This window comes from Danio rerio, chromosome 19, assembly GCF_052040795.2.
Source record: "Danio rerio strain M-AB ecotype USA chromosome 19, GRCz13ab, whole genome shotgun sequence".
In the NCBI taxonomy this organism is placed as follows: Eukaryota; Metazoa; Chordata; class Actinopteri; order Cypriniformes; family Danionidae; genus Danio; species Danio rerio.
Window position 1 is genome coordinate 8,444,424 of NC_141039.2, and position 15,488 is coordinate 8,459,911.

General features: G+C 34.5%; 1 protein-coding gene across 5 annotated transcripts in view; it reads right to left on the bottom strand.

Annotated features, from left to right (window-relative positions):
* Positions 1–15,488, bottom strand: part of oxr1b (oxidation resistance 1b) — a 97,897-nt gene that overhangs the window by 47,191 nt on the left and 35,218 nt on the right. For 4 of the 5 annotated variants that reach the window (XR_015516126.1, XM_087294868.1, XM_087294867.1 and 1 more), the window contains exon 4: positions 1,839–1,924. Coding sequence is in view for 4 of the 5 variants with exons in the window: in XM_087294868.1 (XP_087150994.1) it covers positions 1,839–1,924 (86 nt within the window). In the remaining variant the exon portion in view is untranslated. Of the gene's footprint in view, positions 1–1,838; positions 1,929–15,488 lie in introns of those variants that run through there. The other variant, NM_001045203.1, reaches the window with a different exon arrangement.

The window sequence follows — 15,488 nt, forward strand, 5'->3', positions numbered from 1 at the left end:
ACGGTTTCACAACACTGACAATAAGAAAGAGAAAGGTGGGGGCTGGGTTACAAAACAGTAAAGGTAACTGAGAATTTAAAAAAAAAAAAAAAAGCTTATTGAAACTCTTTTAATGCTGTTGTTGAAGTTTAAATAATCCATTAAACTTCACTGGCAAAAAAGAAGAAATCATTAAACCCGAGTATGAGAATATGTTGGAGGAGCGGTGTGCTATTATTTGAGTGATCAGACTTAAAACTTGGAGCAATTCAGACAATTTGGTGTGCTCTTTTGACCTGTAAATAATCATCCAGATTAACAAAGTAACTGCAAAAGTATTACTCTAATTTTTTGAGTAATAATAATTTAATTGAATAATTTAATAATTAGTAATCTAATTTAAATTAGAACCATGATTTAATTAAATGAATGTATAAATAAATTATTTAATTTTTATTAAAATAAAAAAGAACGTAAGAAAGAAATAAAATAATCTAAAATATAACAAAATAACGAATGAAATTAACTAGTAAGATAAAAGTAAAAGTAAAAATTTAATAAAAAAAACAATAAAAGTAAAAATAAAATAAAATAACCTGGCATACTTTATGAATCCACAGATTTTTTTAAATGTATTTTATAAATACATTATTTTATTTTAATTGTTTATGTATTTTAATGTATTTATTGTATTTAATGTATTTTTATTTTTAATGTATTTTATAAATATATTATTTTGTTTTAGATAAAATACAAACTAAAAAACTAAATAAGAAAAAAAATAATCTAAAATATGACAAAACAATGAATATAATTAATCAGTAAAATAAAAATAAAATACAATAAAATAAAATAAAATAAAATAAAATAACCTGACAGGTTGTGCATTTGTACGCAGATTTTAATAAAAAAAAATTTAATGTATGTTAATTTCTAATGTATTGCAAAATAATAAATATAATTAACCAGTAAAATACAAATGAAATGAAAATAAAATACAAGAAAAGAAAATAAACCTGAAATGCTTACATTATTTTTTAAATAAAATAATTAATAAATTTAACCACTAAAATAAAGGTAAAAATAAAATTAAATTAAATTAAATAACCTGACATGCTTTGCATTTTACACAGATGTTTATTAATATGTTTATAAATTTTTTTTATTTTGAACAGATTTTATAAATACTTTTATTTTTTAATCAAAATAATGAAATGATGATGATAAAATATAATTAACCAGTAAAATCTAATAAAATAAAATAAAATAAAATAAATAAAATAAAATAAAATAAAATAAAATAAAATAAAATAAAATAAAATAAAATAAAATAAAATAAAATAAAATAAAATAAAATAAAATAAAATAAAATAAAATAAAAAATACCTGACACGCTTTACGCATGTCCCCAGATTTCCTAAACAAACCTCCTCAAGCTTTCTCTAAAAGGCTGCGGGCTGACAGCCTCCCCAGTGATCTGCCCCTTCTCCCTCTCCCAGCATCCACCGGCACTGCCACTGTTACCATGGAGAAAGTCACCACCTGATTTGAGGTCATCTCAAGAGCATATGATAAAGCATCTCTAATTCTCCATCTCAAATTCATTAAAAACAAACCCAGTTGCCACAACATCCAAAAACAAATCCATTATCATGATCACTGCTACAACACACAACAGCAGGTAAAACTACCACGAACAACAGCAATTAAAGTCATACAGTAATAACAGCAATGCAGCGTGAATGAATCAGACATATTTCCATAATTACAAGCATGCGGCTGTATGTACACACACACGCGCACACACATATTATGTAAACAGAGCCACCTGGACGAGACAGTAAACACCTACTACTCACCACGTACTCCATGGTGCCTTTGGGCCTCTGGAAGGAAATCCTGCGCACATCTTTCCTCTCCAGCGCACTCTTTTTCTGCCCGGTGTCTGAAAGTAAACGAGGGACAGCGCGGGTTACGCTAGTCATGGTCCTCCTCTCTCTTCTCATCTCTTCTAAAGAGCCGCGCGGTCTGTTCCCCCCCACCCCTCGCGTTCGCTCATCCGTTAGCAGCAGCAGCAGTGATAGAGTGATAGAGAGAGAGAGAGAGAGAGAGAGAGAGACCGGTCGGTTTGTTATCCTGCCGGCCGCACATAGGGGAGTGGCTCTGGGTTTCTATGTGTGTTTAGATGCTCCTCTCCAGACCTCCTGAATGTCATTTTAATGAATGCAGTTACAGTTATGTGGGGATCTGTATTGGTTGATGCCATATGTTTTGAGCGTCTGTGAGTTTATAGATTCAGAAATTAGGGTAATAAAATAACACGATTGCATTTGGATGATAAAATCAGCTGGCACTGCAAATAGAGATTAAGTCCCACTTTATATTAATTGGCATTGGCTACTATGTACTTGCATCAAAAAATGAATGCAATGTGTTCATATTGTATTGCAGAACCCCTTTCGGTACTCTTGAGGTGGGATACGGGTAGCATTAAGGACAGGTTTGGTGGTATGGGTAGGTTTAAAGGAGGGTTGAGGTGTGAGGGATGGTCAACAGTGTAGTTATTAATCATAAGTACATTTAAAGGGTCACGAAACACCAAAACACATTTTTTGAGCTGTTGACAGTCGTATATGTGTCCCACACTGCTAAAAACACTATTAGGACACCTATATTTCACTAAAAAGTGTAAATTGGTTGTTTTTGCGTTATTTCAAGCAAATTCGTACTTCCTGTTTGAAACAAATTTTTGAAGCTGCGTCACGGCCATGACATAATAGTGTTGTATTCCAGCGTGCAGACTGGGCGTCTGTGCCAGAGTGAGTCTTATTACGTCTTACAGTGTGATGCATTAATGCATGAGTAAGGCTTGGTTCAAACCAATCAGCGCGCTCTACTGTGCAACTTCATTAATATTCATTTGTGTCACCGTGCTTACACCACAAAGACGCCATGTTGTGTTGGCAAAACAAGCGTGACGTGTTGCTTTTATAGTTTGCTGCCATTAAGTTTCGTTTTCATTTTCTCTCTGTGAGAGCTCATCTGGATCACGTGTGGATTACAGTGTACGCGACGCTCGACAACAATAACTTACGTGTCTAAGGGGGAACATTGTTTACCTGAGAGCTGTTCTCATCTGTAAACGCTGAAATCTGGATTCGCTTGTAGTATTCTCTCCATATAGACGCGGCTCTAGTTGCTGGTGATTGTCCTGTCTCTACAGATTTGGTAAGTGAGCGACCAGTGCTCTTCGTTTATTCAGTTTGTTCGTATCGAATTAAGTTAACTATTGCACTGAGTGCAGAAATGTTAGCACCGCATTTTGTGACCGGAATAACACACGCGGCTTTCTGACACTACCTGCCGTGTGCATCTAAGTTTCTGGGAAATGCAGAGTTTTTTTTTTTCTCTCATTCGCCGTGCGGTATCAAACATTGCATGAAAAATACACGCTTAGAGCAGTTCCTCGAATCAAATATCTCGTTTGTCGCGAGAGGCATGAATGAATTCCCTGAATGAAAGAGCCAAACTGCAGTTAAAGTCCAACATTTAATAATTTGGCAAATAATTCGACTACAGATGTCCATGTAGGTTAAACACCATCACTTTCTCCTGTGTGTGTGGGTGTGTATTTTGACTCTGAAACTCGCGCGTGCACAAATAGACACTCCCACACCATCCCACTTTAGTTCCTCCGACACTCCCCCCTAAACAGAGCTGGACACGCCCACTTTTCTGACTTTTTCCAAAGTAGAGGTGTGAAAACACCCTGCTGAAACGAAGGGGTTTCATGGCCCTTTAAAAAACATGTATTTACACAATAGGTACATTGTAATGAATTATTCATTTTGGTGCATATTTGTTAAGGCCGCTTAATATAAAGTAGGACCAGATATGATTTTGTGATCATGTGTATACTGTTTGGTTTTCTATGAAGGCTGTGCACTCTTTTCCTCTCCATATGCACCAGACACCTTCTTATGCTGTGTTCACACCAGATGTTAGTTTGCTACAAGGGAATGATGCATAAAAAGAAAACCCCGCCCCTACTCAATATTCTGTGACAGTACATGCAACATACTGAAATAAAAGTCTCAAGAACTTGGTTCACAAGATCTTTAAACAGTTATGTTGAAACATGACAACATTTAAATATGTTAAATTAACATAAAACACCTTGCTATGACTTACTAATATTTTAAAATGTAGAAAAATAATTGTGAAAATGCTAAATAACGTGTGCATAACTCGAGTTTATTATTTGTAATTGCAAAATAATTTCAATTCTGAGGAAAAACTAAATAAGAAGCGTCACAAATACGTGAATATCAAGTGGATTAAGTTGACTGACAACTGTTTAAAACTTAAGCTTATAACGTAGCCATAAATTGTTTCTACGTTTTGAAGTTATTAAGAACATGTAATGTGAAATAACTACAATTCTGAGGGAAAAAAAGTTTGGAATTTGTAGCTGTTTCAATGTAAACTTTCACATTTATGGCAATCGCAAGTGAGAGAAAAATACAATGGTCAAGAGAGCTCAAATACACAGCAAATTAAGAAAACACAAACAAATAGAAAAACACAAACAAAGAAAACCTCCATTTAACACACAAGCATGCAAGAAATATGTTGCAAATGGCACAGAACATAATGGAAATGTGTCTTTTTCCATTTGTATGCATTTTCTTGCAGTGTATTTTAGCTTTTGAACCTTTTATAAGTAAAGACAGCTTTTTCCCCCTTTGGAGTGTTAAATACACCTGTCCGGACGAGTCTACTGGACCATCAGTCTCTGCCTGTGGCTCTCAGTGTAATGGCCACCAGAAAGAGCCATTAAATGGTAGAGATGTTTGCTGAACGTGATATAACTGTCATTTTTATGAGCAGGGTTATGAGGAGATCTGCACTGTGCTGCTTGACACAACATCTGTGAGTTTACAGCACCTGCTGATTCAGATATTTCAACCTGACAAATAAACAAACTAAACCTCCATATTGATGATTTAGGGTTGGATGATTAATGCCTTTACTGACGTTTTACCTGGCAAATTGTTTTTGATGTTAATTTGTTTATCAAATAATGTATATTAAAACAAAATGTACAATGCCATGAAAATATATCTGAGCAAGAGTTTGACTATTTATTGCCACATTAGCAGACATCTGTCTGTCTGTCTGTCTGTGTGTCTGTCCATTTTTCATCCATTCATCCCTGCATGCATTTTCCACCCATCTATCCATTTTCTATCCATCCATTTTCCATTCCCATATTTCTATCCAGTCATTCATCCATCCATCCAACCATGCATCTATCCGTACAATTTTCATCCATCTATCTATTTTCCATCCATCTATGTTTTGCATTCATCCATTTATCCTTTTTCCATCCATCCATCCATCCTTCCATCCATTTTCCATCTACCCAGCAATCCAATTCATATATCAATATTCTATCCATCTATCCATTTCCATCCACCTATCCATCCATTCATACATCCATTTTCCATCCATCCACCTATCTATGCATATTTCATCCATCCATCCATCCATCCATTCTTTTTCCATCCATATATCCATTCTTAATCCATCCATTTTCCATTCCCCCATTTCTATACAGTCATTCATCCATCCATCCAACCATGCATCTATCCATACATTTTTCATCCATCTATGCATTTTCCATCCATCTATTATCCATCCATCTCTCTGTTTTCCATTCATCCATTTATCTATTTTCCGTCCATCCATCAATCCATTTTCTATCCATCCATCGATCCATCATTTTTCAATCCATATTCCATCCATCTATCCACTTTCCATCCATATATCCATCCATCCATCCATCCATCCATTTTCCATCCACCCATCCATCCTTTTATTTTCCATCTATCCTCCCACCTATCTATCGATATTTCACCCATCCATCCATCCATCCATCCATCCATCCATCTATCCATCCATCCATTGTCCATCCATGTATCCATTTTCCATCCATCCATCCATAATCCACCCATCTATCTACTTTCCATCCATCTATCCATTTTCCATCTATCCAATGCCCATCCATCCATCCATCCATCCATCCATCTGTCATCCATTCATCTATTTTACATCCATCTATCCATTTATTGTCCATCCATCATCCATCCATCTATTTTCCATTAATCAATCATTTCATTTAATTAATTTTCCATTAATCAATTTTCATTTTAGATCCATCCATTCATCCATCCATCCATCCAACTATTTTCCACCCAAACATCCAGCCATCTATCCATTTTCCATCCATCCATTCATCCATCCAACCATTTTCCATCCATTCATCCATCCATGTATCCATTTTCATCTATCCATCCATCCATCCATCCATAATCCACCCATCTATCTACTTTCCATCCATCTATCCATTTTCCATTTATGCATTGTCCATCTATCCATCTGTCATCCATTCATCTATTTCACATCCATCTATCAATTTTCCATATATCCTTCTATCCATTTACTGTCCATCCATCTATTTTCCATTAATCCATCCATCCATTTTCCATCCATCCATCCATTCATCCATCCATCTATCCATTTTTCATCCATCCATTCATCCATCCATCTAACCATTTTCCACCCAACCATCCATCTATCCATTTTTCATCCATCCATTCATCCATCCATCCAACCATTTTTCACCCAAACATCCAGCCATCTATCCATTTTCCATCCATCCATTCATCCATCCAACCATTTTCCATCCATTCATCCATCCATCCATCCATCCATCCATCCATCCATCCATTCATCCATTTTCCATCCATCCATCAATCAATTTTTCATCTATCTATCCATTTTCCATCCATCTATAACAGTTATTAGTATATATGTATAACAATTATGTAAGAATAAAAATAAATAAAACTAACACGATTTAAACATGTCAAATAGTAAACAATAGAAAATATTTTAGTTTAATATATTTAAAAATACAGTTGACAGAGGAGGATTTTCAACACTGTTACTCGTATGATTCTCTGGAAATCAGTCAAACCTATTGATATGAATATTTCTTATAAGTATCATCAAGCTTGAAAACAGTTGTGCTGCTTACTGTGAAACAAAGTTTAAAATAGAGCACAAACTTTCACACTGTTGTACATATTTTATGACTACTGCCAGTTTTGATAAATCATCCTCCAGCATCCTTGCCGAAAATAAAATAACAATCTTACAGCAGTGTTTGCAGAAACCTGGATTTACAGCTGCCCGAACCACCCACAAACACTGGCCTAAAGTGCAGCTGACAGTAAATCAGTCCAGCATCTGCTCAGGACAACAAATCACTGCTCTGAGCCTCTTATTATCTTGGCACCTTGGGCCATGACAAGTTATATTTAGCCGCAGGTTCCCACCAGTGTCGGAAACGGCTCCTGACTGATGCCCACGAGCAGATGCCCTCACAGACGGGGCGAAGGGTGAGAATGGATGATGTCCACTTTGGCACAAGCTTGCTGTTGAGTTTCGTTTCACTGCACCCCAGACAAACTAATCAGCCTCACTTTGAAAAGTAGGTTAGAAACTGTATATTTAAGAGGAGAGTCGGAGCATCCTAAATCATCCTGAATAGGGCTGTCAAATTTATGAAATTTGGCTGATGATTAATTTTCTAAAGCCAGACTGGATTTTGTTATGCTTTAAAAAATTAATTTCAAGGGTATCCAACTAGGGTCTCCAGAATTTGAAAGTTAAAGTATAGTAAAAGTGTTTGTAATAATGTTTTAATCCACATATTATATTTTTATGCACATTTTGAAATATTAAACAACATATTAAACATATTAAGAGATGGGGAGATGCACATCAATTTTGAAAATGTGCACTAAAAAAATGTATGCACAAAAATGACAAGGATAAACTTTTTATCCAATAAGAAAAATGTCCATGAAGTATGATGGAACCACATTTACTGAATAAATTCCAGCATTAATTAAAAAAATATATATTTTAACAGATAATTTATATGATATTCCAGTCGAGCAGGTGGAATATGTATACTTAAGTGCACTAAAATATACTTAAATACATGTACAATTTAAGTCTTATTTTTTTACTAAATTAAAATCTTTTGTACAAAATAAAAAAAAAAAATCTACATTAAATAAAACAAAAACTGCAAGATGATGTAGTCCAGGGTACATATTTGTTGGTTCTCAGAAATGTAGTCTTGGGCACATATTTCCAATCAGCCTGGGTTGCAATAAGTGCACTAATATTTTAAAAGTTTTACGTAAGTTTAAATCTACATGAATTTCATTTACAGTTCTTTTATCAAGTGTATTACATCTCTAACATTGACATAGTTCATTTAAGTATTAACGATGGAATGTATTTGACTATGACTCCTTGTACCATCTAAAGGTATTGCAATAGTCATGGTCATCTAAAGCAGGGCTGCCCAAACCTTTTCTTATGAAGGACCAAAAACCAAAATTGAGGGGGTGGGCCGAAGCTAAATATAACAAACTGTATTATATTAAAGTTACCATGGTAAGTTTTTAATTTCATAATATGTAAAAATATTTACTTTTTACAATAAAATCTACTTTATAACACAGTTTTTTTCATTCATTCATTCATTCATTCATTTTCTTTTCGGCTTGATCCCTTTATTATAATTATTTATTATTATTAGGAAACCCAAGCCAACATGGGGAGAACATGCAAACTCCACACAGAAAAGCTAACTGACCCAGTCGAGGCTCAAACCAGCAACTTTCTTGCTACCCACTGTGCCACCGTACAGCCCCAACAGAGTTTTTATTTAAAAAAAAAAATCAATTTGTACTCAATATTAAAATATGTGTCCTAATAGTTTAATTAGCAACATGCCACACAAATCTATCTGTAAACATCTAAAAAAAATGTGTTTTACGCCCCATTCACACGGGGCTTCAGCGTCAATGCTTGGCAGAGGGCGTGTCTGAAGTTGGGGCTGACGCGATCGTCATAGCAGCGTCAGCCAATGAAATTAGTCAGCAATAGGCTACTGTCTGAGCTGGTGTATTTGCATACAGGGATCTGATTGGCTGACGCTTCCGTCGGCACTTGAAAAGTTGAGCAAGTCCCAACTTTTGCAGTGAGCAACACCTCTGAAGTGGCACCGAATGCTGTTCGGCAACACCTGACATCACCCATTCAAAGTGAATTGGAAGCATTGAAGCTGCCGCCCTGTGTGAATAGGGCATTAAGGTTTCATGGCCCAATGAAAAGTCTAATGAATTTACAGCATTTAATTAAAACATTTAACTTCAGGTTTGCTTTTTTTTAGCTCAGCAATTAAACTAAAAAAATCAATACATTACGTTAAATTAGAAATGAGGATTTGATTTCTGTTTGAGAGAATCCCCAACCTTCCCCATCACTTGTCCCCATCTGACTGGTTGGAGGGCCAAATCAAAGGTGACCTGCGGGCAATAGTTTGGGCATCTCTGATCTGATGCAGCCATTGTTAAATCTAAAGTGCAATAACCGCAAAAGATAGTAATTTAATAAACCCCAAAAAGGCCTAGTCTTAAACTTTCAATCCAACCTTGAGGGAACAATAAAACAATTTTTACATTGTCTGAAGAAAGTAAAAGCACCAAAACTAAAAAGTTCTTCAAAGTACCATCTACACATTCACTTTATAAGAGAGAGAGAGAGCATCTAACTAGGCAGAGTGTGCATAACAAACTCCTACTCATTAATGGACGTTTGGAGGGAGGATATACCTTCTGAGTGACCAGCCTCAAATGCATCTTCGTTATTCAAAGATTAAAGGAAGCTGAGTGCCAATTAAAGTCATTCTCACTCAGTGTAAGGCTGATGTAAAGACGGCGTACCAGGACTGTTTGAAATGCCAGCTGCACACTTGAGCACAAATGAGGCCCCGGGGACTCCTCGGTCAGAGTACCTGAGGATACAGCGGGCGCTTTAAACACGACACACACACCCAGGCCAATTTATTCTGCACTGTCCCTTTTGTCCCATAAATGCCCCATCATAATGAAACTGCAAGGGCCAGCAGTTTAAGCCAGCATTAAAAGGGGGAAAATATTGAAAAAGGCGGTTTCAAAACTCAGCTCAGAACACCATTTAGACACAAAACGGCCTTTCAAGGACTTACAGATACTGAGCAGCCAAAACAGGCCATTTCAGAACCATGAGCATATTAAACGTCCACATAATACAAAATGCTGTGCTAATTCAACCCAAATTTGGGCATAATATTGACAAATTATAAATGTTGGGTTAAATTTGGTATATTTATTTAATAAAAAAAATAACCCAAGGGGTGGTTTTGTCCATATTTTACCAACATTTGCAGCACATGCTCAATGGAAATATGTACATTTCTTTGAAAAATAAAATACATTTCTCCAGATACATTTTGTTGCACATTTGAGATTCACATTCACTAGAGGGCGCTGTTTACAAGTTTGCAACTCTAACATGTTACTTTTTATGTACATTTCAGATACACATTCTTGTTTGTGACCAGGACTGGACTGGGAAAAAAAAAAACAGCGGCCCACTGCATACAATTAAAATGTTGGAGGTAACGCAATACAAGTAACGCGAGCTACGTAAAAATATTACTTTTAATAATATTATTAATTGATTTTATTTGTAAATGGCAACTTTCTAGACACCCAAGGTCGCCTTACAACAAGCATCAACAGCCGTGCTAAAACAAATTAAAACAAATAGTACAACATTACCAAACAAGTATAAACACACATCGCGAATATAAAATAACATGATAAAAAATTGTTAAAGGAAAGCCTGCTTAAAAAGATGGGTGTTTAGATAAGATTTAAATGTGTCAAGACTATCACTGCTCCTTAGATCTAGGGGAAGCGAGTTGCATAGCCGAGGAGCCATAGAGCTAAATGATCTGTCTCCCATTGTGCTTAAACGAGTGGTACTAGGGAGTAACGAGTAAAGTAACGCATTACTTAAAAAAAATAATTAATTATATTTGAGTTGCCTTTTAAAAAAAATGTACAATGAGTAACTTTTTAGATAAATTAATTAGCTTTTAAAAAATTTGTTGAATTAAAATAAGTGTAATCACGTTGAATTACACTCAGTGAGAGAATAAGCTCCACATGGGAACAGACAAAAACCTAGATGGCAGAAGCTTACATTTCTGTGATGGAAGTATTCTCATAATTTAGACACACAATGTCTCAATGGACAGTGATTTTACTGAACTAATAAGACAAAATACAAATATAGCAAACACATTGCTTTTAACTTTCATTAATCTGTAAAATATATAGTGTGTCGTTAAATGCAGAGTTCCTCTATTAAAAAAAAGAAAAATACCCTGCAAGTTCTGAAAGAGATAAAGTATGAAAAAGTAGCTCAAAAGTAACATAACGTATTAGTATATGATAAAAAGTAACAAATTAAGACAACTAGTTACTTTTTTGGGGAGTAACTCAATATTGTAATGCACTACTTTCAAAAGTAACTTTCCCCAACACTGATTGAGACGCACCCTAATACACCAGACGCAGAAGGAGCGTCAAGCGCGAGTGATTTACATGTTAAGTCAACACAAATGTGCAAATAGACATCCTGTTCCTGTATGTTCGAATGGTGTGGCGCGAATGACGCAAAATGCGCAAATGGCGCTATATGTGCGAATGACGCAGCGCAAATTAAGTGTTTTGTGCGTTTGACGCGCGTTTCTCGCAAATCGCTCGAGTTATATATATATTATCAATATGATTAATTATTAATATGACTAAAGTATGTTTTCTAAATATTTTTACATATTATTAAAAATCTGCGGACATTCGCGCCGCGTTAACCAATCAGGTGACACCGACAACAGTTCATCAAACTGGGCTCGGCTCAGTCAGAAGCGTCGCTGAAAGTCTCCGTCATCCAGGTTAAGTTTCTGGAGGAGTTTATGAGCTCACAGAGCTGGATGCACCCCTGAAAGGATCTAGAGGACCTAAATGAACCGACAATGTTTTTTATCTGTCATAAAGCACATAAACACTGTTATTTTGTTCATAAAATCCATGTTAGCTATTTAGCAACGAAGCCAGAGTCATCGGGCAGACAGAAGCCCTGCCCATCACGCGAATCCGCCTCTGTTCTGAAGTGAATTTGACACGCAAATGAAGCGGATTTGACGCGCAAATGATGCAGCGTTTATGGGGCGAATGAAGTGAGTAAACTCAAATGTTCACGTGGCTATTTACTGGCAAATAACGAAATTTATTGCTTTTATTTATCTTCTGCCAATACAGATCAACAATTCTGACGACATCACTCTGTACTTCACCTTCTCTTCAAATGTTCCATCCAATCAAACGCTCTCAAGAATCTGAAGCGCCCCGCCCACTACACTGTAAATAAACTGCGGCTGCATCTTTTATTAGAGCACATATTCACTATCATGAATTATTAGCCCCCTGTATATTTTTCCACCTTTTTTTCTAATTTTCTCGGACTAATTTCTTTTATCTTTGCCATGATGACAGTACATAATATTTAACTAGATATTTTTCAGGATACTAGTATTCAGCTTAAAGTGCAATTTAAAGGTTTAACTGGGTTAATTAGGCAAGTTAAGGTAATTAGGCAAGTCATTATACAAGGATGGTTTGTTCTGTAGACAATCAAAAATATTGCTAAAGGGGGGGTGAAAATATTGACCTTAAAATAGTATCAAAAATTAAAAACTGCTTTTATTCCAACAAAAGTAAAACAAAATAAGTTATATAAAATATTAAAATATTAAAATTTTATATAAAATATAAAATAAAAAATTATTTTGCTCTGTTGAACATAATTTAGAAAATATTTAAAAAAGAAAAAAAATTCACAAGAGGGCTAATATTTTGATTCAACATCTGCATCATGTCCGTCAGATAAATGCTATAGGGTTGCAACTTCAACAGAGGGAGTGAAATTAAAATAGAGATTTATGCTTGCATATGAATTCCAGATTGCAGCATCAGTTTCTCAGTAAAGGCTCGCTGGAGACCAAAGTGGGATAAGGCTGAAAAGTGTTTAGGTCAGCGGAGAGAAACACGGGCTCAGCAGAGTCCGATGTCTCCTTCATTCAGCTGTCACATTACAGGCAAGCGGAGCAGGAGTCCACAGTCATTACCTGGATTTATAAAGCGCTGTCAGTCAAAGTGCCTGTCACTCGCTGCACACCTCGGCTGAGGGAAATCATACGACACACAAATCAACTTGTACTCGAGTGGCTCTATACCGCTTTGAATTGCATTACGAGGCTGATCACTGTTAGAGGTGAAAAGTATCTAGATTCCCTGTGTCATAAGACAGCAGAATTTTATTTTATTTTATTTTATTTTATTTTATTTTATTTTATTTTATTTTATTTTATTTTATTTTATTTTATTTTATTTTATTTTATTTTATTTTAAATCCAACAGTTAACCTAAACATTTAAATAAAACAAAATAAAATAAAATAAAATAAAATTAAATTAAATTAAATTAAATTAAATTAAATTAAATTAAATTAAATTAAATTAAATTAAATTAAATTAAATTAAATTAAATTAAATTAAATTAAATTGATTGTACACGGTCACTCAGAATACCAAAACAACATCCTAGCAGCCACATAACAATATGCAAAAGAAGAAACAACACACAGAGCACCAAAGCAACATGGCAAAAAACAAGGCTTTTTAATACTGTCATTGAGTAACTAATTTAGCCCATATTAAGAGTTTCAATTTGTTCTTTATAAACTTAGCTTAAAAGATTTTAGTCATTTTACTGTGATATTAATTGTAATTGATTAATTGCACACATTTATTTTATTTAAAGTGTGTTTCAACTTGATTGTTTGATTGACCGTTGAGTTTTTTTTTTAAGTATTTCAAGTGAATTTAAAAAAAAATTATTTTAGTTATAGATTTGATTAAATATATCTCTGAAACTAACACCACTAACACAGCATGTGTGTCTACTCAATTATATGAATCAAATCTTTCAGAGATTTAAGTAGATCCTCAATTTATGAGCTCAATCAGTCGGTACCTTCTAAAAAGGGATGGTGCATCCATTACAGCAGTAAAACAGCTAGGATTAAATCAACATAAATCCATTTTAGTGTCAACAAATGAGAAACGGCTCCATGGCAAGTTTAGATTTGTGATAGAAAAAGATTCATGCATGGAGTCAAATTATCTTTGCGCTCGCCTCACTTTGCTCCAGCAATAAATCTGCGCTAAACGAAAAATAACATTTAAAATGCAGTCTTTTGTAAACAGCTGCAGTGAAAATTCAACAGAGAAATAAAAATGTACTCCAGTAAGAGAAAACAAGCTCCTTTACTTGACACCAGGAAAAATGGACACTTAAAATTGGGCAAAGCTACACAGTGAAAAATCTATTAATTAACAGTTTCTGTTTTGTGATTGCCAAAGGTTTTGTTTACAGGTGTGAATTGTATTATGGCATCTTCATCTCTGCTCTGTTGAATTTTGATGTTAAAAAATTAAACTCTACAGTTCAACAAAAGTGACTTTTAGTGAAATTTTACTAGTTTAAAATAATATAAATGTATAAGAAATAATATAGAGAGAAATTAATCTGTAAAATAGCAGAAAATTTACTGGCAGTTTACTTTTTTGTAGCATAATATATGCCAACACAGACAATGTATCACTTTAAACTATTAAAATGTTAATAAATGTCACGTTATTTAACTTTTCAAGGTTAAAAGTTGTTTGGAAGAAAGATCAAGGTCCCATAATGCAATTCAAAAGCATAAATAAATGAGGAAAAATAAAAACATGAATCACAAAATACGGAAAAAAAACCTGCTAATTTATGGATATTTTTTACAGTGTAGCCTTTTATTAGCTGACGCCTATTAAAAAGGACAGTAGTAGTATAGGATAATCCATCAATAAAGCTCTATTGTATTGATTATTTTTGTATTTTATTTATATAACAGACCAATTTCACATTTTCAGGTTTCTCAGCAGCAGAAGTGGTCATAGTTAAACTTAGAGCACTGTGAATAGGACAGAACTGTACAACAAATATTCTTTTGCAATCCTATTTGCTGAAATAATAAAAGAAAAAAGGCCACGATTGTGTAATCAAGACTTTCAGAAAAAGGAAAAAATAGTGTGAGACTGATAACAGCAGCCAGAGGAGAGATTTTACTCTCAGCCCCATAAACAATGCATTAGAAACAACTCGCATGAGCAGTAATTTGTTTTTGGAATTTGACGCAAAGATGATATAACATTCATAAATGCATATAAATGACATACATTAAAAAATCTAATTATAAAAACTTTCAAGGATTTAAGATTATGATTGAACGCATCATAACAGTCTTGTGAAAAAAGTCCACTAATATTAAATTGTATGATTTAAATTAAATTTACATTTGTAGTAGTACTATTATTTCTCAGTGATGGGTTGCAGCTGGAAGGACATCCGCTGGGTAAAACATATGCT